General features: G+C 55.4%; 9 protein-coding genes across 9 annotated transcripts; 5 read left to right on the top strand and 4 right to left on the bottom strand.

Moving 5' to 3' along the window:
* Positions 1 to 174: 174 nt before the first annotated feature.
* On the top strand, positions 175 to 831 carry CCM_02032 (uncharacterized protein; the record flags this gene model as incomplete). Its single annotated transcript, XM_006667186.1, has 1 exon — positions 175 to 831. One exon carries the CDS (start codon positions 175 to 177, stop codon positions 829 to 831), a length of 657 nt encoding a protein of 218 aa, XP_006667249.1.
* Positions 832 to 1,295: 464 nt separating this feature from the next.
* On the bottom strand, positions 1,296 to 1,763 carry CCM_02033 (vacuolar transporter chaperone 1; the record flags this gene model as incomplete). Its single annotated transcript, XM_006667187.1, has 2 exons — positions 1,296 to 1,657; positions 1,730 to 1,763. 2 exons carry the CDS (start codon positions 1,761 to 1,763, stop codon positions 1,296 to 1,298), a joined length of 396 nt encoding a protein of 131 aa, XP_006667250.1.
* A 1,210-nt stretch (positions 1,764 to 2,973) lies between these two features.
* On the top strand, positions 2,974 to 3,719 carry CCM_02034 (dynein light chain (Tctex1), putative; the record flags this gene model as incomplete). The annotated part of the gene is made up of 4 exons (XM_006667188.1): positions 2,974 to 2,985; positions 3,070 to 3,159; positions 3,181 to 3,255; positions 3,366 to 3,719. The coding sequence occupies 4 exons, from the start codon at positions 2,974 to 2,976 to the stop codon at positions 3,717 to 3,719; spliced, it is 531 nt and encodes a 176-aa protein (XP_006667251.1).
* Positions 3,720 to 5,667: 1,948 nt separating this feature from the next.
* Positions 5,668 to 6,471, top strand: CCM_02035 (uncharacterized protein; the record flags this gene model as incomplete). The annotated part of the gene is made up of 1 exon (XM_006667189.1): positions 5,668 to 6,471. The coding sequence occupies one exon, from the start codon at positions 5,668 to 5,670 to the stop codon at positions 6,469 to 6,471; it is 804 nt and encodes a 267-aa protein (XP_006667252.1).
* Positions 6,472 to 7,490: 1,019 nt separating this feature from the next.
* On the bottom strand, positions 7,491 to 10,461 carry CCM_02036 (uncharacterized protein; the record flags this gene model as incomplete). Its single annotated transcript, XM_006667190.1, has 4 exons — positions 7,491 to 8,774; positions 8,826 to 9,165; positions 9,404 to 9,515; positions 10,359 to 10,461. 4 exons carry the CDS (start codon positions 10,459 to 10,461, stop codon positions 7,491 to 7,493), a joined length of 1,839 nt encoding a protein of 612 aa, XP_006667253.1.
* A 992-nt stretch (positions 10,462 to 11,453) lies between these two features.
* CCM_02037 (neutral ceramidase precursor) lies at positions 11,454 to 13,881 on the bottom strand (the record flags this gene model as incomplete). Its single annotated transcript, XM_006667191.1, has 2 exons — positions 11,454 to 12,027; positions 12,074 to 13,881. 2 exons carry the CDS (start codon positions 13,879 to 13,881, stop codon positions 11,454 to 11,456), a joined length of 2,382 nt encoding a protein of 793 aa, XP_006667254.1.
* A 1,447-nt stretch (positions 13,882 to 15,328) lies between these two features.
* CCM_02038 (sugar isomerase, KpsF/GutQ) lies at positions 15,329 to 16,729 on the top strand (the record flags this gene model as incomplete). Its single annotated transcript, XM_006667192.1, has 1 exon — positions 15,329 to 16,729. One exon carries the CDS (start codon positions 15,329 to 15,331, stop codon positions 16,727 to 16,729), a length of 1,401 nt encoding a protein of 466 aa, XP_006667255.1.
* A 601-nt stretch (positions 16,730 to 17,330) lies between these two features.
* On the bottom strand, positions 17,331 to 20,908 carry CCM_02039 (uncharacterized protein; the record flags this gene model as incomplete). Its single annotated transcript, XM_006667193.1, has 9 exons — positions 17,331 to 17,420; positions 17,513 to 17,536; positions 17,595 to 17,743; positions 17,899 to 18,129; positions 18,192 to 18,409; positions 18,840 to 19,432; positions 19,828 to 19,986; positions 20,034 to 20,282; positions 20,864 to 20,908. The coding sequence occupies 9 exons, from the start codon at positions 20,906 to 20,908 to the stop codon at positions 17,331 to 17,333; spliced, it is 1,758 nt and encodes a 585-aa protein (XP_006667256.1).
* Positions 20,909 to 22,054: 1,146 nt separating this feature from the next.
* On the top strand, positions 22,055 to 24,588 carry CCM_02040 (SPX domain containing protein; the record flags this gene model as incomplete). The annotated part of the gene is made up of 5 exons (XM_006667194.1): positions 22,055 to 22,070; positions 22,888 to 22,947; positions 23,019 to 23,219; positions 23,314 to 23,513; positions 23,689 to 24,588. The coding sequence occupies 5 exons, from the start codon at positions 22,055 to 22,057 to the stop codon at positions 24,586 to 24,588; spliced, it is 1,377 nt and encodes a 458-aa protein (XP_006667257.1).
* Between the last annotated feature and the right edge of the window lie 1,352 nt (positions 24,589 to 25,940).

Below are 25,940 nucleotides of genomic sequence, written 5' to 3' on the forward strand. Positions count from 1 at the left end.
TCCCACGACTGACCTACCCTACATCGCCAGTCAGCCCCACTTATCCACTGAGTCCGCTTATCGATAATCGATACGCGATCTCTTCTCACCAGACAAATCGTCTCGAGTTCCAGCCACATCCCACTCGCAAACACCTCTGGTCCGAGGCATCTCGCCGCCATACCCGCCGCCGCCATGGACCACGCAAGCAAGAAGCGCAAATCCTCCACCTCCCTCGACCAGCCAGCCAAGAAGCCGCGTCCGCCGCCGCCCGCCGACGCGCACGCCGCACAAGACTCGCCGCTCTGCCAGCCGCACGCGGCCATGCTCGGGGCCCTGGCCGCCAAGTACGACGTGCTGCCGGCGTCCATCATTTCCTCGACGCCGATCCGCAAGCGCGTGGTGCGCGTCACGACGCACCTCCTCAGCCCCGACGGGCAGAAGCCCCGCGTGGTGCTGCTGCACGGGCGCGTCCCCGAGACCTGCAAGCTCATTACCGTGGCGGAAATGTGCAAGCGGCTGCTGTATGTGCATGACTGCCCGGCGTGGTACCAGTACAATCAGCTGTTTGAACTGCCACCGGGTGACGCGGAGCGCGGCCGGCGAAAGGCCAGCAAACACGTCGTGGAGGAGACGGTGCTGCAGGGGGAGGAGAGGGACGAGGAAGAGGACGAGGACGAGAGTGATGCGTTTGAGACGATGCAGTCGAGGTTTGAAAACGCGGTGCTGCCACCGACTCCGGACAGGACGACCAAGTCGTTGCGGATATTCCTGTCTACGGTGCCCATTCCGGAGCTCAAAGCCACAGACGGCGTGTCGGTGCAAACCAGTGAAACGTCAGACGCGGAATAAGGCAAGGGACAGGATGAGTGTTGAGATATGAACATGGAAATGCATTTCTGGCGTTGGGCAAAAATAGCACTTGGCATAGGAGGAGTGTTGAGATATCAAGATGGAAATTGCATTTCTGGCGTTGGGCAAAAATAGCACTTGGCAAAGACACACTGCCTAGATACCCACAACATTAGATTTTTTGATGTTGTTTAGTGATTTATTTTTCGGCTGTTTTTTTCGCTATCGAATTACATTCTTATACAAAACACTCATAAACATGTCCAAAAGGATGCCATATAAACACGATTCAAAAACAGCGCCGACAGGCCATACATGGCAAGTATGTTGTGCAACGACGTTGTCTGGCTCTGCCATTCGGTACTATTCACCGCCAAGGGCGAGCATAGATTGTCCATCGACCTCAAAAATCTCCGAGATGTAGGAGACACCGGCTGGCACCACCCGCTTTCTCCCGCGCCTTTTTAGTGACCGCCATTTTGCTTCTTGGACGTGTCCATGATGCGCAGGACAAAGTTGACAATGACGGCGAGCAGCAAGATGATGGCGAGCACGGTAGGGCCGAAGCGGTCGTCGAAGCCGGCCTGGCCACGGACGCGGATCGACTTGGCGCGCCAGTGGTAGGTGACGAGGGCGTAGATCATGGTGAGCATGGCGACGCCGGTGAAGAGAAAGGCCGAGATGAAGGCGACGCGGTCGCCAAAGTTGAGCATGCCAATGGCGAGGGCGCCAATGACGACGGTGAAGTTGAGCCACGAGAGAAAGGTGCGCTCGTTGGCGAAGAAGACCTTGGGCTCGACACGGGTCGGCAGCGCGATGCGCTTGCCTAGATGGGGGGGGCAGGTTAGCGGAGGGATTCCCCCGGAGCCGGAGGCCGTCGGGGAGCGGGAGACGTTACCGGGCGCGGTCTGCAGAAGAGGCTGGGAAGACATGATGGCGGCAACTGTGAAGAGAAGATCCAATTGGGCTCGATGGGAAGTGTGTTGAAGAGTCGTGGATTCGTCGAGTGGTCGTGCGGAAGGTAGTCGGGGGCAGTGGGCTGAAAACAGAGTCCAAAAACGAAGCTGGATGGGATTTGTCGATGATGGGCGGCAGCAGAAACGAGAGAGCTGTCAGTATATTCAATCGCTGAGGTGCTGCAATAAAGGTCCGTCCGAGAGACAGCTTCGAGGGTACGATATCACGGAGGATGAGGGGATTTGGAAGAAAAAAAAAAACCTTGCCCTGCTCGACTAAAAGTCAACGTTGGAGAATTGGCGACCGAGATGAGGGTCGAACCAGGTCGTGCCCCACTGTTATGAAGCTTTCTGCTGGTTCGAGGGACCGCATCGAGCTGTGAGGCACGTGGGGGCCATGGTTGGCTGTCGTCACGTGGGGCGAAGCTTTTGTGGCTTTTTTATGAGAGGAGCGTTGAAAAGCTGGTAGAAACGGTGTTGGATACGGCACCAGTTGTAAGGTTTTTACTACTATTTTCGCGGCGAGCAGAGGTTCTGAGAGTGTGTCGGGTGAAGCTTGTGTTGATTGGGGGGCCTCAGACTCGACATGTACCTGAGTAGGTAGGTAAGTTACCCAGGTAGTCACAGTGTATGGAACACAAAGAGTTGAACAGCCCACAACGCCTGCAGAGTAGTCAATAGCCGATTCAACATCAATTGAAACATTTTCGCCGTTGCATTATACATGCATAGTATTCAATATTTCATAAATTACAAACCTGAAGCTCTTCACCTCGCGTGCTACAAGTGCATGCTGCGGGCCGCCTGCATGGCCCCTCCTCGCTATCGTTATCACCGGTCAACAGGCGCCGCTAAACCAAACAGAGCCCAGCCGCCGGCCCAAACACAAACAAACCGTACTCTCCGAAACGCCTCTGCCCAGCGAATCAATCCCACGCGCCTACACCCCTCCTTCTCGCGTGCTGCAACATAACTACAGATTGTTGGTCTTCCCCATCCTAGCGCGCAGCACAACTTTCATTCTCCTGTATACTCATCATCGACTATAGCTACCCAACGACGCATCGTGCATCGCTAACTACCTACCGACCCCTGAATACCCCATCCGCCGGCTCCCAACGGCCGTGATTCTCCGCCGCATACGCTTCCTGGACGCACGCGACCGCCTCCTACACATCCGCTCAGAATGTCGACACCGGTATGATGCGTGCGATCCAAGGCTTGTTGATGATACAGCCTCGTGTGATCTAGTTCGCTCTGCTAATGTGCATCCCCGCCACAGCCTGTTGCTTTCAACCGCCTCAAGCAGATTGCCACCGATGTACGCCTGAACTCGCCCGCCGTGGCTCTTGCTAGATACACCGAGGACGGCGTGTGCTAACAAAAGCGACAGGTGTGCAACAACGCCATTGGCAATGCCGAATTCTACGACCACGCCAAGACGGAGCAATGGAACTCTACCATAATTGTGAGACGACGCCTACACAGCACCCCTTCCCCGACTGGCTCTTGGATCTTGCTTTCCAATCCAGGGCCCCTTCTTACCATTCAGCTTGCTAACACGCCCTCGTCAAATAGAGCTCGATGCTCAAGGCCGTCATCTCCGAGTCGACCCCGCAGGGCGCCAGCGCGCCGTCGTTCAAGTTTGCCTGCAACAGCACGATTGTGCAGCACCTGGTGCCGACGTCGTCGCTGCAAAAGTCGCGGGCAGGCGCGGACAGCAAGGGCGAGCAGCCGCACATTTCGACGAGCACCGAGACACCGGCGGCGACGGCGACGGACGGCAAGCCGCACGTGGGCCGGCGCGGTATGCACAGCGCGACGGGCGCGTACTGGGACGAGAAGAAGGACGGCATGTGGACGTTCAAGTACGATGGTGGCGAGGGCAAGGGGCTGGACGTGGTGATTATGCTCATCTGGGTTGCGATTTAGACGGGACAGCAGGGGACGGGCTTGAGCAGAGCGATGGCATATCTTATGCAAACACCTGGCAGCATTCGACAGCTGAAGTAACTACTATTTTTCGGTTGGACAAGGCGAGGAGCAAGATTGATGAGTGATTTGGTCTACGAGGGTCCCGTGACTTGTTCGTTGGTCGTAGTGGCTGTATCTGTAGGTGGCGAGGCTGAAATGAAATGGAGATTTTGGCAGCAGTGCAAGCAGTACAAGCAGTGCAAGCAAGCAGTGCAAGCAGTGACGAATTGACTCGGCATGTTGCTGCCGCTGTCCAAGGCGTGGTGCAACCGCGTAGCAGGTGGTGTACGTACGTTGCCGATGAATCCAGCCTGGCTATTTGTCCCTCTCGGGAAACGAGGTCTCGGCGTTGCTATTCGTGCCGACTACATACGTAGCCGGTGGAGATGGCATTGCAGATGGCGCCCGATAAGACGACGACGGAGAGCTACGAGTGGTCGGACCGGGAGCTGAGGAGTCCCATGTATTATGGAGAAGAGGAGCGGCCATGACATCAAAGCTGCCGATGATGGGCTTTATTACTGGGATGTGCTTGGTTAGAGTTGATGGACGACAGTAGTGTGTCCAAGATGTGTGCAACCAAGACAAAAAGTAAAGGTATAAAAGGCAAAGGACCCTGGATGTTGGATGTTGGATGTTGGAGGTGGAGTAACCGTGGTAATATGACGTACTTACTTGTATGTTTGCCTAGACAGGTCACGCGGTCAAGAGCGCCAGCATGTCTGTGTTGGAGGGCACCCAACTTGCCAACCCAACTTGCAAAAAAACAATAGGTGGCAACGGATATTACCTACCTAGCCTTGCGCCTCACCACCAGCCTCGACTTTCTTTCATTTTGATGTATTGTCTACGGTTGCCCTTTTTTCTTTCAAAAGTCATCGCGACCCGGAAAGATTCTTGGATCGTCGGGGCGAGGAGGGATCCAACCCTGCCGCCCAGGACGAATGAGAAACGAGGCCATGACGCAAAAAAAGCTGGGGCTTTGTCGGGACTTGCCCCCACGATCGTTTGCGCGCGCAGTTGTGGTGGTCCAAAAAAATGAGTTACCTAATAGAATCGCAGCGGGGTCAGGTACTTGGACTAAAAAAAGCGAGGCCGCAAACAAAACAACACCCTCTGCTGCATATCAAAAACGAACAAAATGCCAAGTGCAAAGAGCTGTCAAAAAACGAAGCAATAAGCGGAATGGCAACGGAAGCGGAAGCTAAAAAGCGTGAGAAGAAAACGAGGCGGTGGCTGCATCTGCACTATATTTGGCAGCTTGTAGCGGGTGCGGTGTCGCCGACCTAACAACCACTGCGAACCCTGCGAACCCTGCATGCCTCGGTCAAAGTTTGGGTCCTGGTACCTGGAAAAAAAATAGCGGCGCGACCTCTCTTTATGAGCCTGGATGTTTCCGTTGATATAAAAATCCCCGGCCCGCCGCCCTGAGCGCCCCCCCTCCCTTCCTCCCCCGGCCCCCGAACCAACTTTCCTCCCCATTGTAAACCGTGAGCACCTTTTTTTTTCTCTTCTTCTCCAACCGCCAAAGACAAAAAGAAGCCTTTCCCCGCGTTTGTGTGCGACACGAAAACTTTCAGCCAAACACACACACACACACACACACACACCTGTTTGTCTTACCTGCCGCCACCGCCACCCCGCCCTAGCTGGCACACACACACACACACGTCAGTGAACGACAAAAAGGCCTTTGTTCGTGTGATTCAGTTGTCAACCGAAGAATACGGGCAACGACCACAAAACGGCCGACACGAGTCAATAACCCCCCCGGGGTCCCCTCTTGATAAAAGCCGAGAAAACCCGCGCAGCACCTTTTTACTACTTCCCTCTACCACCACCACCACCAACCAACATCACATCATCCCAAGCTTGGTAAAACAATAGCAGCAAAACACACCCCGCCATGGTCCAGTGGCTCGCCAACCCCGCGACGCACGCCTCCCGGGGCACCCTCCGCGACGGGGTCCTCGCGCCCAACAAACGTCCCGCGCGGCGGGGGTACTCTGTCACGGATGCGCCGCCCGACTTTTTCGCCGCCGCCGCCGCTTTGTCGGCCGCGCCGCCCTCCTCGTCCTCGGCGCACATTCCCACCGAGGCCTCGATTCCCGAAAACGCCGTGCTGCGCAGCGGGCCCCCCCTTGCAGCCTCCTCCCACCGCGCACCTCAGACGAAGAAGCCCCCGCGACGCTCCTACTCGGCCACGGACAAGGAGCCCGAAGACACCACCATTACTGCTGCTGCTGCTGCAGACCACCAGCGCCACCCCCTCCTCAGCGGCGGCGGCCTGCTCAGCCTCCCGCCCGAGCTGCACTACACGCTCTTTGACCTGCTCGACCCCATCGACGCCGTGTGTCTCGGCCTCGCGCACCCGGCGCTCTACGCCGTCCACCGGCGTCTCACCGCCGCCGCCCGCGTCCCGCTCAGCAGCCGGTACAGCGGGCCCAACGACCTCGAGTGGGTGTGGCGCGGCGTGCGGCATCTCAGCGGCCAGCGCGGCAGCACCACCACCACCACCACCACCAACCCCCGCCCGCTTGACGGACTCCGCGTCAAAGGCCAGGTCTACTGCCGCAAGTGCGGCATCTCTCGCTGCGAACTCCACAGACACATCCAGGGCTGGATGGGCCCCGGCTACCAGTACTGCGAGATTCGCGAACGCTTCGGCCCCCCGCCCCGGCTGATGCCGCCAAGGCATACTGCTTCATGAGCTCCCCCAAGGACCGCCATCGCTGCGGCCGCCACGGCGCGCTCAAAGGCAGCAGCAGTCTGCCGGCGCCGCCGCCGCCTTGGGGGGAGTAGAAAGTTACCGGGTTTTATTTCTGCCACGATGAGGATGAAGGCGTTTGGGGCGCGCAGCGGGCTTTGTATTTGTATTTTGGTTTCTTGCCGCATTGGGACGAGTTTTGCTTCTTTTTTATATACATGCACGGGCACATATTGACAGGCTCCGTGTTATACATCAGCCCTGCACAGGGGGGCCAAAATCCTACCTAGATAAACGAGGGTTTCCATAATACCTTTATTATACGATTTTTATCCTCCGTAGTGGAATTTGAACCATCCCACTCGGTTATCTACAACTTGTCGATCCATGCGGGCTCACTGTTGCTTTTGGCCGAGGGACCTTTTAAAGAAAAGCTTGGTATCGGTATTGCATGGCAGAAATAGGAAATGGTTGGCTCGCCCTTGCCCGTCTTCAGCTGCTATTGCAGCATGTATGCACGCCCGCTGCAACCGCGTAGCGTTGGGCTGCATGCAGTCAACTGAGATTAGGTGCACCACCATGATCGAAGTCGAGTAAAAGCCCGCCCGAGGGGGACTAGCTCTTGAGTATTTATAAGAGGGCCACTTTCATCCAATATCCGGTATGGTGTAGTGGCTAACATCGCTCGCTCTCAACAAAGAACCGAGCAGCCCAGGGTTCGATTCCCTGTACCGGAGAAGATTTCTTTTTGGGTGATTTCACTTTTGGGTTTAGATGCTTTTTTTACTGGCCCATCTTTCTTACGACTTGGTCATTCTATGAGCTCGGTTCTTTTTCTTAAAAAAAAAAAAAGAGAATTTCCTATTGGGTTATTTATATAAAGAGGAAATAAAATTAAAAGAGAAAAGAAAAGACGCCAGCCCCATGGTAATCCAAGTTGATCCAAAACGCCATCCCAATGATGTATAGCCCCCATTCCAATTGGTATAGCCCCAGCCCAATGCTGTATAGCCTGCCTTGGCTCATTGCAGGGCCTGGGGACCGTCAGCGGGATTGCCCAGCGTCAGGCCAAACTTTTTGAGCATCTCCTCCCTCGTCTTGGTGTCCTGCTCCATCTGCTTCTTGCGCTTCTCGGCCTCTTCTGGGCACCATTTGCCGACGCAGACGGGAGTGACCCACTGGGTGCCTCCAGTACACTGGCCGTGGTCCTTGATCCAGCGCTCGATGCCCTCGATGAACCAGCCGCTCGTGGCGTCGGGCTCCTTCTTGGCGGACACGGGGTATCCCATGCGGAAGCTGTCGCTGGTGCAGCACTTGCCGTCGCGGTAGCGCCAGGTGAAGCAAGTGCGCGGGCCGCTGACGCGCTTCGTGGCCAACTGTCGGCGGTAGCGCTGGCGCAGGTACCAGTCGCGCTCGTCGTCCGACTTGAGCCTCTCGTAGGCCTCGGCGTCGACGTTGAGGCCCTCGGCCAGGCAGACGCGCGAGCATGCCTCGGCCGACTCGTGGGCGTGCTTCTCGACAATGTTTTGGCCGTCTTCGGGTTTGGCCAAGCAGCGCTGTTCGGCCAGGTTGTTCCAACGCGGCCGGCGCGGGACCATGTTGGGGGCGACAAAGGCGTGGTAAAGGTCGCGCAGCTGCATGGGGTCCCTCTTGGTGCGCGTCTGCTCGTACTGCCATACGCCACTAATCTCCTCCGAGTTCATGTGGTGCAAGGTAAACAGCGGCTGGCACCAGTCGCGCGGGCTAAAGGGGAGCGTGTTGGGCTTCTCGCCGTTGAACATGGGCGAAGCTCTCAGAACGGACACACCCAGTTTATCAATGACGTCGGCGAGCAGGGCATCACCGCAGCACGTGTTCATGGCCAGGGCGTTGAGCTCCTTTGTTGGAATCTCCTTGACGTGGGCGACCAGCCTCTCGAGCAGGACGCCGGAAATGGCGTAACCAGTACCGCCGTGGGCAAAAGGCAAATTGTTCAAAAAGGCGATGCCACCAACGTAAATGTCGCGCGTGGCGTCCATTCTCGTGTTGAGCCAAGTGACGAGATTGGACCAGACGACGTAGGTGTCGGCCTCGACAAAGACGTACCACTTCTTGCCGGGTCGCATTTCCCATGTGCGCAAAATCATGTTGAGAAACTTGTACTTGTCGAGATCCCAGCCGCCAGGCATGCCGGTGGTGCACTCTTTTTGCGAGATGGGGCAGTCTTGCTGGGCTTGGTAGAGGAGGAACTCGGCGCGGTCGCTGCTGAGGATGTCTTCGACGCGATCGAGCACGTTGTAAATGTGATATTTGCCGATTTGTTGTTCCTACGTTATTAGCAATGGCCATGGGCGATGGAGTCTCCGACGCTGTCATACCAAATCGGAAAAGAGTAACGAGTCGGGGATGCATTGCATGCTCGTCAGCAGCTGGGTGGGCATCTTGTCAAACGACTCGGTGGCGCCCGTCTTCATGACGACCATGATATCGTCGGTGTTTGGGAAGCCATGGCATGGCTGGCTAAAGTTCCAATGGGCGTGGACGGTGGCCTCGGTGCCGTTCTGGTAGAGGGTGTTGTTGTAGACGCCGGGCTCAAAGTAGTTGGCAATGTGGTCGTAGATGTACTGTGGGTAATAGCCGGCGTCGGGTATACGAGAGAGTCGGTAAAAGGAAAAGAAGAAGCATGTGCCGACAAAGGAGAGGAGAATGGTCCTGATGCTGCGCGGGGGAAAGGCCGGTGTCAGGAAGCGCGCGGGCTCGTGGACGCCCATGTCGTTTAGACGGTGTAAATGGTGTTGACGGGGTACAGCATAGAAGGGATACGACAGACGACAGGGGGGGGAGGAGGAAGAGAAGAAGAGTATCCAAGAAAAGAGGAGAGCAGTAAGGTTATGGAGTCAAAGGAGGAGAAATCGGAGGATGAAATGGATCTCGTCGGAGGAGAGAGGAAACGCACGGGTGGATTTGGTGTTGGTGGTCTTGGACAAGCTGATGAAACCTAAATATGGCTTGGCGCAGGCTGACAATGTGATGGACGAGGAATAAAAAGGGCAGCGGTTGACGACTACCTAAGCGTTGTTACTGTGGAGGAGACGAGTTGACGAGAAGAGAAGAGAGAATGATGAAGAGATGAAGACGAAGGGTGTTGTTTGGCTCTCTTGGTACCAAGGAAAGAGCCAAGAGCAGAGGTGGGAGGGGGCGGGACAACGGTTTATTGCAGCGTTTATCTATCGACTACGGAAGTATACGCAAGCCAATCTCTTGGGCTGGAGGGGGAGGAGAGACATTGAAGGCCAACCTTTTTTGTGCTCGACTATGGAGAGCAAGCACTGGCGGCTCCATGGTTCCCGTTGTTTATTTATGAGCAATCGACCAAGGCCAGCTATTTGACTCCATCCGGGCAAAGCCACCTCGAGGGAGGGGTGTGCGTGTGTGAGTGAGTGTGTGTGACTGCAGGGGGCGGCGGCAGGATGGATCATGATAGCCCAAAGCGAGTGGGCGGTTAGACCGGAACGAGGAACGCCCCCAGGAATTAGCGATGGCACGAGGGCCGGGGGGGGGGGGGGGAGTCAGAGAAGGGAGGGTTCGTGGTGAAGCAGCCGGATATGGTTGGCTGACTGGGGATGGAATGCAAACAGAATATGAAAAGGTACCTGCTGCTGTGGTATCTCGTCTGGTGGCTCTGGCAGTAGAACCCAAAGAGCCAACAGAGATGGGACAGAAAAGAAAAAAAAAAGCGGAAAAAAAGGGGAATAAGATGTCTTGGCCGTGCAGACAATGTTCCAGCAGGGCAAGGATGAGCATGGCAGTTCACCCAATAAAAACAGGGCAAAGCGCTTGATAGACGGAAAAGGCGGCTGCAGCAGAAGTGGGCTATGCAGCTGGGCACAGGCAGGTTCCTTATTACCTACCTGCACAAATTAGTACTTGGTGTGTTTCTAGCGCTTGCTTTTTGCCCTTCTCGAATTGTACAAATTTTAGTTCATTATTTGTCTTGCTGTCTCTTCTCTTCATCACAACGCCTCATCGCACTGCCGTCTCAACCGATGACATGTGGTTGCCGTTGGAACGGATCACTCGGCGGCGCCTCCCAAGCCACGAGTTAGCTACCCAGACGCCATGGTAATAATAGTTAGTGCCCAAGTGTAAAAGCCAATTTTTTTTTTTTTTTTCTCTACAAAAAAAAATCCAACCACACAGAAACAAGACCGGCTTGTGGGCGCCGCCGCCGCGCTGATCTCCCCCCCCCCAAAGTGGGCTGGGATGACGACGACGACGACGACGACGACGCTGCGTTTCAGCGGGTAAAAGTAAAAAAGGCGGTTTGTGCGACATTTTTTGAGCATTGACAGAATAACTAGAACGTGGTTCAAGAGGCAAATTCTCAACATCCAACCGCTTCGCCCGATTAGGGCATTGACTCGTTAATTTTTCCATTAAGCGTCCTTTTAGTTCGTTGGCAAAAACGTTTTTTTTTTGTTTTTTTTTAGGTCATGGCTGAATAGACTTTGGTTAGTTTCTCAAGAAATTTCGAGAATACCCGGGCTTCGCTAGTAGTTTAGCGTCGTGTTGTCGCAGTCTGGCCTCTAGGTTCTCATTCCGCTGCACCCCTGCTTTCTTCAACCGCCCAAGGGTAAGCCTCTTAACTACCTAGTATTAGGTAGGCAAGTAGGCTTGGTACAAGACATTGTTTGCTTTTGCTGCCGCTAGCCAACATCTAGCCTGCACGAAACACGTCGAGCGAATTCCACCCGATCCGCCGCACTCACTAGTCAGACCCGTGTCTCATCGGCCCTGCCAATCTCACTATTTTCCGTCTATGTAACAGTGTCCAATATTGCTTTGCTTCATCGCTTGCCTAGTTGTAAACTATTGAAAATCTCATAAAAGCCAGTTCCAACTCCAAGTCACTCCAACGCCCCGACGCCTGATACATGAAATGTAAACACAAGACTCACCAGCCAAACGTCGCCAAAAGTCACCAAAAGCCACCAAAAGCATGCCATCTATCCAACCTGAAATGTCGAGCTCGTACCCTCAAACCCCGTAATCCGGCCCCCAAACGACTTGGCATCGCCATAGTATCGCAGCCTGTACTCGCCCTCCTGCGCCCAGTCCTCCACCTGCCACTCCAGCGTCACCTCGCTTGTGCCCCGGATACCCGACAGCCGCTTCCACCGAAACGCGAGCGCCCAGTCCGCGTCGTCGCGTACCCTCGTCCACCCGCCTCCCGCCGACCGGTACTCCACGGCCGCGTACGTTTGCTCTAGCCGCAGGTTGTTGCGCGGGTTGGCCCCCACGAAACGCGCCGTCACCGTCTCGCCCCGGCGGAACCGCTCCCGGCCCACGTCCTGGCTGACGCTGCCGTACGGGCCCGACCACGTGCGGTCAAACACCACCCCGGTAATGAAGCTTATGGCCCTGCCGCTGTTGTCTGGCGGCAGCCGCCGCACCTTGCGGCCTGCCCGGGAAGTCGGGTGCGCCGCCTTGAGATAGTGCAGCGTTTCCAACGTGCGATTGACGTATGCCGCCAACGTGTGCGCCCCGTACAGTGTCGACGCGCCTTCGTAACGTTGAATACTAACTGGTTAGCTCTGCCATCATTCCATCGTCGGGGACTACTTACTTGTACTCTTGCTCCGTAGTAATGTAATGAGTGTAGCTGTTGCTGGGTGCCCCAATCACTACAATCGGCTCCTGCCCAGCCAAGTCTTCCTTCATCTGTTCCCTGCTCTGTGCCGCAACGGCCTCCTTCCAGCGCCGTCCAGCCATGGTTGTCGCCTCGCCCGGGCTGACGACAATCAGCAGCTGGCCAACCCGAAACGTTTGCACATCAACAATGTTCGGCGTCCACTCATACGGCCGTCCCACCTCTCCTACGTCCAGAACGATAGGCTTCGGATACTGGCAATCTATCTGCTGCTGGCTAGGCGGCTTGAGCAACCAGCGGACCACGCGCCAGATCGGAGACGAGTTGGTCGCGTTGCTGCCGTGTTGGATCAGGTCAAAGTGACCTGGTTCGTCGCTGGTTCCGCCTCCAAACGAGTAACCCAACGCCGCAGGGCAAGTTCGAGCCATGGTGCCGTTGGGAAGCACGAATTCATATCCGGCCATGTCGTGAAACTCGTGAACTGCCTTGACTCCCACGCCCCTGACCCTGTTCTCCTTGCTCAAGCTTTTGTACACTCTCATCGCACCTTCGGCCTGCAGCCGCGCAATCTCGAAACAGGACGATGCCCCGTAGTCATTCTTGAGGTACAAAGGCCCGCGGCTGCGGCACGATCCGGGACGTCCATCGCTGCAGCTACTAGTCTTGAAGTCGCAAGGCTCACCCGTATCTTCACAGTATGCACCCAGCACGTTTGGGCTTGCGTCTCCCATGTTGGCCTGCGAGAAGCCGGCCACAAAGTCGTCAGTCTCGTCACTTCCCCCGCGCACTTGGCGCTCAAACAGATCCGCTGCGAGTCCCTTGTTGTCGCCGGTAATCAACGTGTTATTCGCCTGCATCGAAGTGCCGTGCGTAGGGAACCAGGTCAATACGCCAATGTTTTTGCCATCGGCCTCTCTCCGAAACTTGACAACAGTAATCTCTTTTTCCACCGAGCCGTCGTCCTCGACACTGATATTATAGCGCGCACGTTCTTCTTCAGGGTTTGCGTAGTACGAGAATAGACTGCGGTTGATGTTGGCGCCAAAAATCTTAGTTTTCCCGACACTGAGCGTGCCCACAGCCAGACTCTCATGCGCTCGCTGGACCGAGAGCAGGCATCCGTCCACAATAGCCTGATAGCTCTGCTTGTCAAAGCCCTTGCTGGTAATCTGCGGCAAAAGGTAGTTGAGCCAGGCGCCGGGTCCAGAGTGCGAATGCGTGGCCGTGACTGCTAGGCTGTCGTGGTTGTACATGGAGTATGCGGGGCCGAGTTTCTGCAGGCCGCCGAGAATGCCAAACCGGACAGCAGTATCGCCAGACTGCGTGTCAAGAACGAGATATACGAAGCGGTCCTTGGGGTTATCGACGTCGCCGACAATAAAAGCACGCGAGTATAGGCGTTGGCGCAGGCCGCTTCCGATTTGATTTGTATCGGCATAGCCCATCAGGTTGAGCTCGACGACGGGACCGGTAATGTCGGCTTTGCCAACGCCCAGCAAATAGCGATCCGTCTCATGCGGTGCGGGTAGGCCGGCGAGAGGCTCGTCGGTATCCTCAAACTCATAGGCGCCCCAGTCTCCCAGGCGCGACCACGGGCGCAAGTCGGTGGATGTGCCAAACAGGCGGAGAGTGGCGATGACGCATGCAAAAGCCAGCACGAGAACGATCATGCAGTTGCCGCATAGTGAAGATCGCGACCTACGCTGCTTCGTAGACAACTTTTCGAGGTTTCCGAGGCTTCCCTTCTCAGGCAAAGGCTTGCTGACCTTGGCCGGCGGTGCCATGGTGGATGGTGACAAAGTGCCGATGCTGCCGCTTCCATGGGGGGTTTGGAAAGAGCACAGGTGTTGGCGGCGATGAAGCACGAGGTGGCTATGAGTCAGAGTACCAGGCCGGCTGCGAACTCTCAAGGCTGTGGGATAATTCTGTGATGTACTAGTCGACTTTGCCACGCTGGCAGTTTCGTGTTTGAACTACGAAGTCATCAGCGTTAGTTAGGCTTGGGCCTGGTTGGCTGCCGAACTGCCGCCGCAGAAGTTTTGGTGGGCCTCCAAAGACACGTACCTACATACCTACATACCTACATACCTACATAACTGGCTGCCGAGCAACAAACGAGTTGCAACAACGAGTCATTCTGCAGATGATCCTGAACCGCTTCAGCATCAATGAGAGCGGACAAAGACAAGGTGACGTGACGGCCCTGGATCCTGGATGCGCCTAGTCGACGGGTGACTACACAGTACGGGCTGCCCATCATCATTGGCCCATGGCGGAAGCCACCTCCACCAGTTTTCAGGGGACGCAGCCCCGACGGCGCTTCGCTGTCAGCAGTGACAGGCAAAGAGTGCCGAGTTGAAGCAGAGTGTTTGACCAGTTTGCAGATTGTCGACCTGTATCTTGCATATTAAGCGCTTCCAAGTGAGCAGCCGCTCCAACAACAGGCCAGACGAAGTGGCCCGTCCCGCTGCCACGGCCGCTGGACGGCCGAGGACTCTTTTCGGATGGACAGACGGCCGGTTACAATCGCACGGCGACCTTATCTGCCCCCATATCTATTACGCGATCTCTCCGCCTAGAGCCAATGACCGACATCGACTCCGTCACGCCCATGCTTGACGCAGTGAAGCACGTCACCGCCAGGCTCCGCCAACCTGGAATCTTGTGCCCGCTATCGCTCGCCTGGGTATAGCGCCGTCGTTGTTGCGCGTGGCCTAATACAACGTGCAGATTTCGCCTTATGATCCGCAGGCCGAACATCGAGAATGCTATTTTGATCTGGGTCGCTCACTGCGATCCTGGCCTTCGCCGACGCGCCGCTAGAGCTGCCCGGATTACCCGTACATCTTGCTCAGTCCGCGCTGCCTGCCAAGTATGCCAATCCCTCTGTAATTCCGAAGCAGTACGTGCATGCGACTCGGACGATTAGCACACGCCCAAATCGATATCAGCATCAAAGCCGGCGGGGTATCGCAAATGCGTCCGACCGTTCCGCACTAGCGATGCAATCTATTACGACATATAGCTCAACTCCTTCTTCCCACAAACGAGTACCGTTCACTCATTCACTGCTTTGCAAAACTGTCCGCTGCGTCGCATCAATTGAGCCATCTCTACAGCCGTGACGGATCTACTCGGAGCTCCGCCGCGGGGCGCAGGCGAAAATTGGAAACCACAGTGGTGCACAATTCACAAACCATCACAGCAGCACAAAAACAACGCAAGACGAAGATGGGAGAAGCTAGAAAGGGCGAGCACCGCCCTATACAGACCAGCGCCGTTATCGTTCTCAACGGCTCCAAGCGCCCCATCACACGGCCACCGTCGCCGCCGACGCCGTCCGTCATAGCTGCCGACAACGCGGCGTCATTCACGGAACCGCCCGAACCGTTCCAGCTGGCCGGACAGCACATTCCATATAGACCAACTACACCATATACAGCGTCGCAAAGCGCCCACGACCCAGGAACATACATTACAGCCGAAGATGAGCGACACAAGGATGCGCATCTGCGTGACGGGCTGCATGTGATGCGCACCGAAGCGCTCACGCTCGCCAACCTGACCAAGCTCTACGAGACGGATGCGCAGGCGCAGAACGGATTCCACCAAGCCGTCGTGGCCATCACGCGGCAGACCGCCACGCGCGGCAAGCTCGTCATCATCGGCGTCGGCAAGTCGGGCCTCATCGGCAAGAAGCTCACGGCCACGTTTCAAAGCCTGGCGGTGCGCGCCGTCTTTTTGCACCCGACCGAGGCGCTCCACGGCGACCTGGGGCTCGTCGGTCCCGACGACACGCTGCTCTTCATCACCTACTCGGGGTCCACGCCCGAGCTGCTCGCCGTGCTACCGCACCTCGACGCCGCGCTACCCACCATCCTCATCACGTCGCACACGCGGCCCGATGCCTGCGAGCTGGCCCGCCGGCGGCCGGGCACCATTCTCGTGCCCGCACCCGTGCACGAGCCGGAGCGCGCATCCTTTGGCGTCGCCGCGCCGACAACGTCCACCACGGCGGCGCTCGCCCTCGGCGACGCCCTCGCCCTGACGGCCGCGCGCGAGCTGCACCCCGACGTTGCCGCCGCATTTGCCAAGAACCACCCGGGCGGTGCCATTGGCGCCGCCACCGCCGTCGCGTCACCACCTCTATCACCACCGCCGTCCAAGAAGAAGGCGCTGCTCGTCCCGCCGCCCGCCGTCACCCTCCGGCACATTGCCGTCGGATGGGAGCATGTCCACGACGCCAGCCACCTGCGCGCCGACAGCCCCGCGGCGAGCTTGCTGCGCGTGGGGTACGCGTCCAAGCACGGCTGGGTGCGCGTGGGCGAGGCCCTGGCTGCGCCGCGCCGTCTGCGCGGACTCCGCGACGAGGACCTCCTGGAGCCGCTCGGCAGCCTGCTCGTCTCGTGCCACGACTTGCTGGCCATGTCGGCCGAGACGACGGTGCGCCAGGCTCGTGACATCCTCCGCGGGACGGGCGATGCGGTGGGAGCTAGCAGCAGCAGCAGCAGCAGCAGCGGTGTAGGGATGGGCGAGGATGGCGAGGCCATGGAGGCCATGATTGCGGTGACGGAGAATGGCCGTATTTGCGGTGTTTTGGAGGTGGCGCAGGTGCTGGAGCATCAGGACTAAGAGACTTGCGCTTTTTTTTTTTTTTTTCGTTGTCTAGAACATGGATGAAGAAAAAAAACAACCAATGGACACATGGGCATGACGTCGTTGGATAGCACGTGGGCTTTCAATTTTTGTCTCGTCTTGCTCCTCCTGTTTTTCTGTCCTCTTGGCATACATACCGAGCATCCCCATATATTGCATTTTAGCGATGATGTATTGTTTTTTTTTCTTCTTCTTCTTTCGGGGGTTTTATTATCATCACAGCTTAGTACTGGGGTAGATTGGACGCCCCTGGGCTGGCAACAGCATGGTGGTGCTTTTCTTTTTATTGCTTCCACGTTTCAGAATAGGATAGAAGCAAGGCTTCAAGACGCCTTGCCGTTTTTTAGACTTTTTTTTTCCCTACAACTCGTGTTAATAAGAATGAAATTATTTTTTATTTAAAAAAAGAGAAAAGGATAGGGCCTGACGTAGGTGGCCGCAACGGAGCCGTTATCCCAGACCTCGCATCAAAAAGTTGAGCAGTCACTTTTTTTTTTTTTGGTTGTTTTCCCTATCCGACGACGCCTTCAATCGCCAAGCCTGCTCGCCCCCTCCAAAGCCCAGTCCGTCACATCCGTCACACGGAAGAGCGGCTTGTAATCTCTTCTTTTTGAGACGCCTTTGGAGGGGGTGTGGCAAGTCGTTGGGCGTTGGACCCGGACAGGATCTGGCTTCACACATCAACTTCACGACAGCCTAATAAAGGCAGGAGAAGATTCAGAAAGATGATTTCGAAAAAAGAAATATATGTATACATACACAATATATATATATATGGCGAGACTGGAATCCCCTGGTGCATTACCAACGGAAACGTACCATGAGGGTTCACCCCCCTTACCCCGCCGAGCCAGTTTGGAGAACAACCGGAGGACTGTTTCCTGGTTTTGCTTATCGTGAGGACGTTGTAGTGGATATCATCAGATAATTTTTCTTTGCAAAGTCGGTGGCTGTGGTTGTTGGGGGCGGGCTTGTCTTCATCGTGAGTTGCTAGGGTCAGGGGTTTTGGAGAATGTTGCTCTTCTTGCCCCATATCATAACTAGTATGCGGCTGAAGAAAAAGCCAGCCACGTCACAAAGTCTATTGGTTTTTATTAATTAAATACATTTATTAGCAATTTTTAATGAATGTTGTCATTAGGTACTTTTGTCACGCATTTCCACCCTTCTTTCCTGGCTCTTTTCTCCCATTCTCTCCTTGAACCTGTGGTATTTCAAATTGGTCGTGTGAAATGGGCTCACCGCTGCAAGAACATCTGCGAGGCGTGATGTAATGACCGTTTCTGGCGTAAATGCGAGAAAGGTGGTGGGGGGCAACGTTGGCGACGTTGGCATGGTGGTTGTCTTGCCGATCAATTGCGGCAAAAGTCGTCCGTCTAATTTGGCACAAAGTAAGAGTGTTATTACACATAATCACGTAGGCAAATCATGCAATCACCTGGGGTACACATATCGATGTAAGTGCCGACGCAAGCGTGCAGCGATCGATAATGCGCACCATACATAACAAGAGGCGGCGTCGGTTTTGCGACAGGCTGTCCTACCAGTTTGTTCATGCTTTGGGACTTGTTCAGATGGTCGTTTATTGTTTGATAGACTGAGACCCGCAGGAAACGAGGCAGGCAGTGAGCACACAGACTCGCGTGACCAAGGACCCTGTTGTTGGAAACAAGGGTCCTCAAAAAGCTGCTTCCTTGGTGCTTCTTTTGCTCAACACGGGTTTAAGCTGCGGGGTTGCAGCTGGGACCTGTGCTTGACAAGGTTTGAGGCTGGCGAGTAGGGTGGCTGAATTACTGAGAACCGTACGTTTTCTGTCATTTACACTTTTTTTAGCGTGTAGCTAATCGTGACTGCAAGAAGTCGGACAACGAGCCGGGGTCGTGAACATGAGTAGTTGTGTACTGGTATGGCGAGACAGTCCACTGCCACGATAAGAGGCCTGGCTCGAGGTGTGTCGTGCGGTTTCAGTGCGTCGGTGCTCGCAGGGTTGACTCGGCCACAACGGCACAGCGAACGAAGGGTCTGAATGCATGTACGTAAAACCGCTTATCAAGACGCGGAGGAAGTGGTGCTCAAGTCCAAGCACGCAAGCAATTCCCTGCAGTTGTGGCGTAACCAGACTGGACCGGCTTTGCAAAGGAGGAGCTTTGAAATGGGGAGAGCATCTGGCGGTGGTGCCATTGGCCGGTCGATGGAAGTGTTGGCAGGCCTGGCACGTTTTGTGCAGGCCCACTGGACCACTGGTATTATTATTAGGCGCCACCGCAGATTTGCAAGAGGGAGGTCTGAAACGGAAACGACACAAGCGCAGTGGTTGGAGAGCGAGGGGACAGATTGCGAAATATTGCCGATTGCACTGTGGTCATGGAGAGAGCCGCTACGCTGGTGAGCTATTGCATGCCAGGTGCTACAATGAACGAGGCGCCGGGGCTGGTGTACCAGTAAGGCAGGTGGTCGTGTGCTCTTCTGCTGAAATGAGAAGTGAAACATGCCATTGATGCGACTGGTAAGGCGAGAGAGAAGTTGATTGGACATGGAATAGTTTGCGAGACGCAGGCTGGAGGCTGCAAGCCATGTCTTGGGCTGCACCGCTGGCCCGCTGCTGTCGGGAGAGGAGCCGGGTGTCAGGGAGTCAGCAGGGTGCAGATACATAATCGGCTGGCTCGGGAGGAACAAAAACTAGCCGAAGGCAAAAAAGTCCGAGTCGAAATAGAGCATCGCGTCGTTAGGCTGAGGCGCTAGTTAGACTTGTTTAACAAGTTTTAGCAAGTGTTAGTTAGCAGGTAGTAACAGGAGGAAGCGGATCCCGGACGATGAATCGTAGCCTGGCGGCCTAGCAGAGGATAGAGGGGTCTAGGCCCTCGACTGTTGCGAGAAGAAAAAGAGAAGAAAAAAAGAGAAGGAAAAAGAGCACGATGGTGAGGGGCTAGTGCAGGCGGATGCGGGTTCGAGGCCATAGATTATAATAGAGGCTGCATGCGGCGATGCAATAAGCATGTATTGTGTGGATGAACCGGATGGAAGCAGTACGTGGTCGCGTGAGCAAGAGGCGAAAGTGGATGTAAGCGACCGACGGCCTCCTCTTGCCGAAAGGAAGAATTGCGCAAGACTTGATGGCATTTCGCACCAACAAGCTGAAGGTGGCGGTTGGGTTGGGAGTTTGGACGGAGGCGGTTGCTCTTCTTAGTCACCGACGATGGAGTTGGGCTCGAAGCTAGAAGAGAAGTGAGAGTCTATCAATCAGTAAATTAGAAAAGAGGGGGCCAAAGAGAGGGAGGACCCGCGTGGGTGGGATGGACCAGGATGGATTGAGATGTTGGAAGAGAAAGGCCATGGTCCATGGTGCAAGGCTTGCGTGCATGTAGCTGTGTTGTTGCATATTGCATTGCATGGCGGTGGAGGATGTGGATTGGCTGGAGAGGCGGATTTTTTTTGTACCAATGGTTGTGACAGGCACTGAGCTCGAGGCCAAGTGGACGCGAGACGGGGGGCAGGCAAGTGGGCAGGCAAGTGGAGGTAGTCGATCGTGCTATTGTGACGGAAGTTGTAGATGGAGACGAGGATGGATGTATGGAGGATGGTATGGATAGTAGAGCATGTATGTTGGACAGAGAGGTATTGAGTATCCGTAACATGCCGTGCCGTGCTCCGTTTGTGCGGATGCGAGATGGTGGACATGCTGGGTCTTGCAGGCGAGCTGGGGGCGAGCTGGGGCGAGCTGGGGTGGGTTCAAGACGGGGGCCCCTCCGGTTCTCCATGCCAGTGACAGTCTACTGGTATCTGTACCAGGCAGGATGCGAGCCCAAAGTTTGAGACAGAATGGAGGCAGGCGCTAGTATGCTCGCTGTTGGCTTCGGGTCGTCGGGTTGGGTCATTGGCCGGCAAGTAAGTGTTGATGGTAGCGGTGTCATGCAGCGGGGCAGAAATAAACGAGTCGCGATGGTGCGAGACGCTTGCGGTACCTGTTAGTTTGGACAGTGAGCTTGGTGATGAATGGTCCAGGTACGGATTCTGAGGTGGATTTCGGGTTATTTTTTGGCCGGGACGACGGAAGATTCGCCCTGGCGGGACGGCGAGTGGGGGTCATTGACAACCCAATGTGTAAGATACCAGTAAATAAATCGATGCTGATCTGTAGCTATATAATTCGTACATGCTGTACAAAAATCAATGTTGATCAATGTTTGTCAATGAAAGAAGCAAGCGGGTGATGCCACCACGGACGATAGTGGCCGATGGTGGCGTACCTGGCTGATTGGCGTCGGCCAACTACCATGGCTGTTATTCCTTGAAGATGCAGAGTAATTGGCGTGCAATAGAGTACGATATTTGCACTATCTGCACTACTCCGTAATCCCTAATACTTCGTCTACCTACTCATTGGCCATTCGCAGTCAACTTTTCCTTCCAAAGCAGCAGCACTCTATCCTCGCTCGAGGCGACCAATGACAAACGGCGTGCACACCTGACTGGTTCAGAAAAGCTCCACCGCAGCGCGCAACGGAACGGAGGACACCCCTGCTAGCGCTATCCAGCGACCTGGCTGACACCAAGTTTTTTTTTCACTCTCAACCCTCGGCTACAAGCATCAACGAGGCCGCCCATCTGCTCCCAAGGCCCAGACCCGGATGACTCCCCCCACCCGGCGTCGAGATGATGCAGCAATTACGAGGCAACAAGAAAAAAGGACTGCGTATTCGATATATAAGATCCGTATGCTTCCCTCTTCTTTCCTTCGATATGCGGGCTCTGTGCGTTCGTCTGACTGATCCAGCCACCGTTCACTGTCCAACTCGGATAACAACGAGTACCTACTACCTACTACCTACGATAACAAGGCACGGCCGAATCAAAATACGTAAAAAAATGATATGCGAGACCTAAAACAGGCCAAGATAAAGTATTTTTGTTGGCGTAACTGATCCCTGTTTCCACGCTCCACCTCGCCGTTCTCGCACTTGCTACTAGGTAGACGCCAACACAGTCCCAATCCCAATGCCCTGCGTGTTCAACTAGCACGCCTTTGCTTCAGCCACAAACACGACTCTGCTTTGCCTACGAATTGCATTGAAAGCCAAAAAAAAAAAAATGGATAGATATGCAGCTATGCAACTTATCAAATAGATTAAGAAAAAATAGTCAACACATGGACCGCACATGGACCTCCTCCACCCGCCCCTCTCCCATCGTACCAGCGGCCCCTCCGCACGCACCCCCATTGTCATGGTCCCGTCGTTATACCCTCTGTAGCCCGCTATAGCGCCACGTCCAGGGTCCCTCCTCCACTGAGGCGAGCCTGTAATGGCTGTATTGGCCTGTAATAGGTTGCCAGTAAAAAAGATATCCCAACTTGATTCAACGGCTTCGTTTGCTTCTCTTCTTCTTCACTCTTCTTCCTCTCGTTTCCTCCCATTCTCTCAAAACACCACAATTCGCCTTCCATTGCCGAGTCCACTTGTTCACTCACCACTCTCCCACCGCCTTCTTTCATCGTCTGCGATATTGCCCCCATCTCGACTCGCTTTTAAGCTTTCTACATTCCACTTCCGGCCGTCTCGACAACAACAATTCTCAGTCTCTGACTATCTTGTCTCACTCTCTGCCCATTGCCGCCGCTACCAGCTTGTCTTGCCCATTGTCTGGTAGCTACTTACTGCATTCCAGCATTCTTGTCTGCCGCTTCTTGCCCTCATCCCCTTATCTTGCCTTGTCGTCTACCTCGGCCTCTTCTGGCTTTCAGCTCTTGTCCCGCGCTAACCATCGACGCCGCCAACCATTACCGGCCTCAACCCGTCGCCGCCACATCGTCGAACCAAACCATATTTTTACCTTTTACCTCGATTCCCCTCCTGGCTCTGCTTTTTCCCTCTACATCATCCCCATTTGCTTCCATTTCATCAGCATCCTCATTGTCCTTGTTACTCCCTTTGCTTCCTAAAGCTGGCCGCCATCCTTCCCTGCCCAGCCCAGCCCACTTGTGACGTCGCCATACTGGCCGCCCACAACGCCATTGCGCCGCAACCGATTCCACTTGTAATCGGCTCTCCCCAACACGCCGCTTGACGACGACATCAATTGCATCTCATCCACCAGGAATTGAACTCCCACGCCACATTTCGCTCCTCACTCTCTAGCCGCCGTCATGAAGTACGGCGAGCAGCTCGAGCGCGAGTCGGCGCCTCAATGGAGTTTTCGTATGTCACACCCGTCCAGTCTATGCGTCATCCCGTTGGTACCACAAACTTAATCCTAACCAATGCTGCAGACAATCTGGACTACAACTCTCTCAAGCACGAGATCAAGATGCACACCACGCGCGATCAAGCGACTGCCATGGCTATTCCCGGCTATGAGGATCCTGCCCTCGCCAAGTTTGAGAATGCCCTCTTTGCCGAGCTCTGCCGCCAGCACGACCGCGTCGACCTCTTTGTGAGCAGCAAGGCCGATGAAGTTCTTCGTCGAATGGGTAAGCCTTTTCTCTTCTTGCCTCGTTTGTTTTCTTTAACTTTCATTACGTTCTTGAGCGCTTCACTAACTAACACCAACACCAACACCAACAGACCACCAACAGACCAACATCAACCGATGGATCCAAAAATACGACCAAGAAGAGTCCTCCCCAAACCTCGCCCTCAAGCGCCAGCGACGCTTCGCCAAGTACGAACGCGAACTCCTCCACTGCGGCGACGACATTTACGCCCTCGAGCGTTTTTCCAAGGCTCAAGTCACAGCCTTTCGCAAGATTCTCAAAAAATACAAGGTACGACGAAATATCGACAGCGTATAACGATTGTCTAAAATCATCCTGCCCACATTGCACCTCGCACCTGTACCATTGTAGATGCGCCATGTAGCATTACATCATTGCATTATTACACCATTGCGTTATTACACCATTGCGCCTGTATCATTACATCATTGTCTAACATGCCCAGAAATGGACCGGGTCAACCTCGCTCCACGCTCGCTTCAACGAACAGGTCCTCGGTAGTTTGAAGAGTTTCACCCGCCGCGACTTTGCCCCCCTCCGCCAGCGCCACTCCGACATTCTCGCCGGCCTCCGCCACGCCGCGCCGACCGTTAGCGAGCCAAGCTCCCCGTCCTCGGTCGAGCTGCCCCCGTCCCCCGCCAGCACTGCCCGCCGCGTCACCTTTAATCCCCTTCCGCCAGCCGCCACCGAACCTCCTCAACATAAATACTGGAACGAGTACGATGACGGGAGCGACGCCGGCGATGACAGCTACGCCATCTACATCAACCCCGACGACGACGCGTCCTTTCCCGGCCTGGGCTACGTCAACGCCATCGTCACCATGCCTTATGAGAAGATTCGCGGCTGGTTCAAGCTCCGCGACCAGCGCGAGCGCCTGTCCCTGCTAGGCGATACCCCCTGCTCCGCCAACGGCTACGTGTCGACTACGCACACCGACTCGGACGAGGAGGCGGGCTACTCGAGCTCCGACGGCATTCCCACCGAGGGCTATGCCATGCACTACGCCACGTTTCCCAGCATCAACGAGCAGCATATTCGTCGCTATCGCGAGCGCGTCCTCTTTTGGGGCACCATTGCCTCGTTTGCCGCCGCCTACATCCTCATGGGCGTAGCCGGCATCCTCATCTCGGCCGGCAAGCGCAAGCTGCGCGTCGAGGTCGACGTCGGAGTGACGGTGGGCGTCATGGTCAGTCTGTGCTGCTCCTGCGCCGGCCTCGGCATGACGCTCTACCGCCAGGACCCGCTGTCCGTCGCCAACCGCCTGGCGGTCTGGCTGTCGTTTACCGTGTCGTGTCTGATTAACGGCATGCTCCTGATCCTTGTCGTCGGCAACACGCCGTGAGTTGCTGCATATGGTTTGCGAGTTGTATGAGATGAAGTATGCGCCATTTCTTGTTCTGTTGTTACGCTCGACATGTTTCGATGACATTTCCTTGTTCTTTTCCCAGTCACCTTTGCCGTGATTCATTTTTTAGCAGTGTTTCTGCTACGCTTGCCAGCCATCATCCGCATGCGTTTGATGAGCATCGGCATCATCCATCCCCCATGCCATGGCATGAGAATAGCATTATGAAGTATGGGATATCCTGGAGCCAGGGAGGCTCTTTCACATTTATTGGCGTTCTGGGTGTATTTGGACGAGCCATTCGTATGGCGGGCATGTTGATTTCAGATGTGAAAATTTGCTTTGAAATTTCCTTTACGGTTTACTTTCCAGTCGAAAGAGGAGGAACAGAATGTATTGCAGATTCTCCGCGAGGAGCCACGGCCTTTGTTTCAACGATAGCATGCGAGTAATGATCTACCTCGTATTTTACACACAAGACCTACCTTGCCCTGTGCCGTCCAGTCCCTTGCATAGCCCCCTCCCCCCGCCAGTGGCTGTGCCACATTCTAGAAATGAAGAAGAAGAAAAAAAGAGGCTCCTTGCTGGGGGCTCTTGGCAGAATGCATGTCTCGGACAAATCAACATGCAAGCCATCAATCTCGCATCAGCCCCCCCCCAAGGTTTCCGACAACTTGGTTTACGATCGGGCTAACCTATGTATGTACCGCCCGTCATCAACAACCCGCGCCAGCACCAGGCTGTGGATTTAAAAACTTAGATTCACTTTGCCGGCCATCCAAAAAAGATCTTTCTCATCGTTCCTCTTTCCCCAACCAGAAAACATCAGCGCCGGCCTTGGCATGATCCCCACCACTACCCTCCGGCCGACCCTTCCGCCGGTCCACATTCACCCTCCGGCCCGGCGACATTCCCTCCGCCACCGAAGCCGCATCGTCTACATTCTGCGCCCCCCTTCCACTACCGTATGCGCCCTGGTCGACGACGGCCTCGTCTGCTTCAAGCGGCCCGATGCTCAAGTCTCCTTCTACGAGCACTAGCTCTCCCCCTGTTTTTGTTTTTTTTTTTTTCTTTTACTCGCTTCGCTCGACGTGGTGGGCCGAAACCACTTTATTATGAACATGTTGGGTACTTGGCTGCACACGCTCTCTGCAGGGCCGTTGCCGCCGCGGCGCGCCGCGTGGTACCTCTCCGTCGCGCCCGGGCCGCGGGAAGCCGCTCGACGACGCCGGGAATGGAGGCGGAGTGGCTGACGGCGCGGGGGGGGGGCTTACAGAGGGTCTCGTCAAGGTAGGCGAGCACGGGGGGCCTTGACAATGCCAGCGCGCGGGCTGCGGGGCCGTCGAGGA

Source organism: Cordyceps militaris (assembly GCF_000225605.1).
Source record: "Cordyceps militaris CM01 unplaced genomic scaffold CCM_S00002, whole genome shotgun sequence".
Taxonomy (NCBI): domain Eukaryota; kingdom Fungi; phylum Ascomycota; class Sordariomycetes; order Hypocreales; family Cordycipitaceae; genus Cordyceps; species Cordyceps militaris.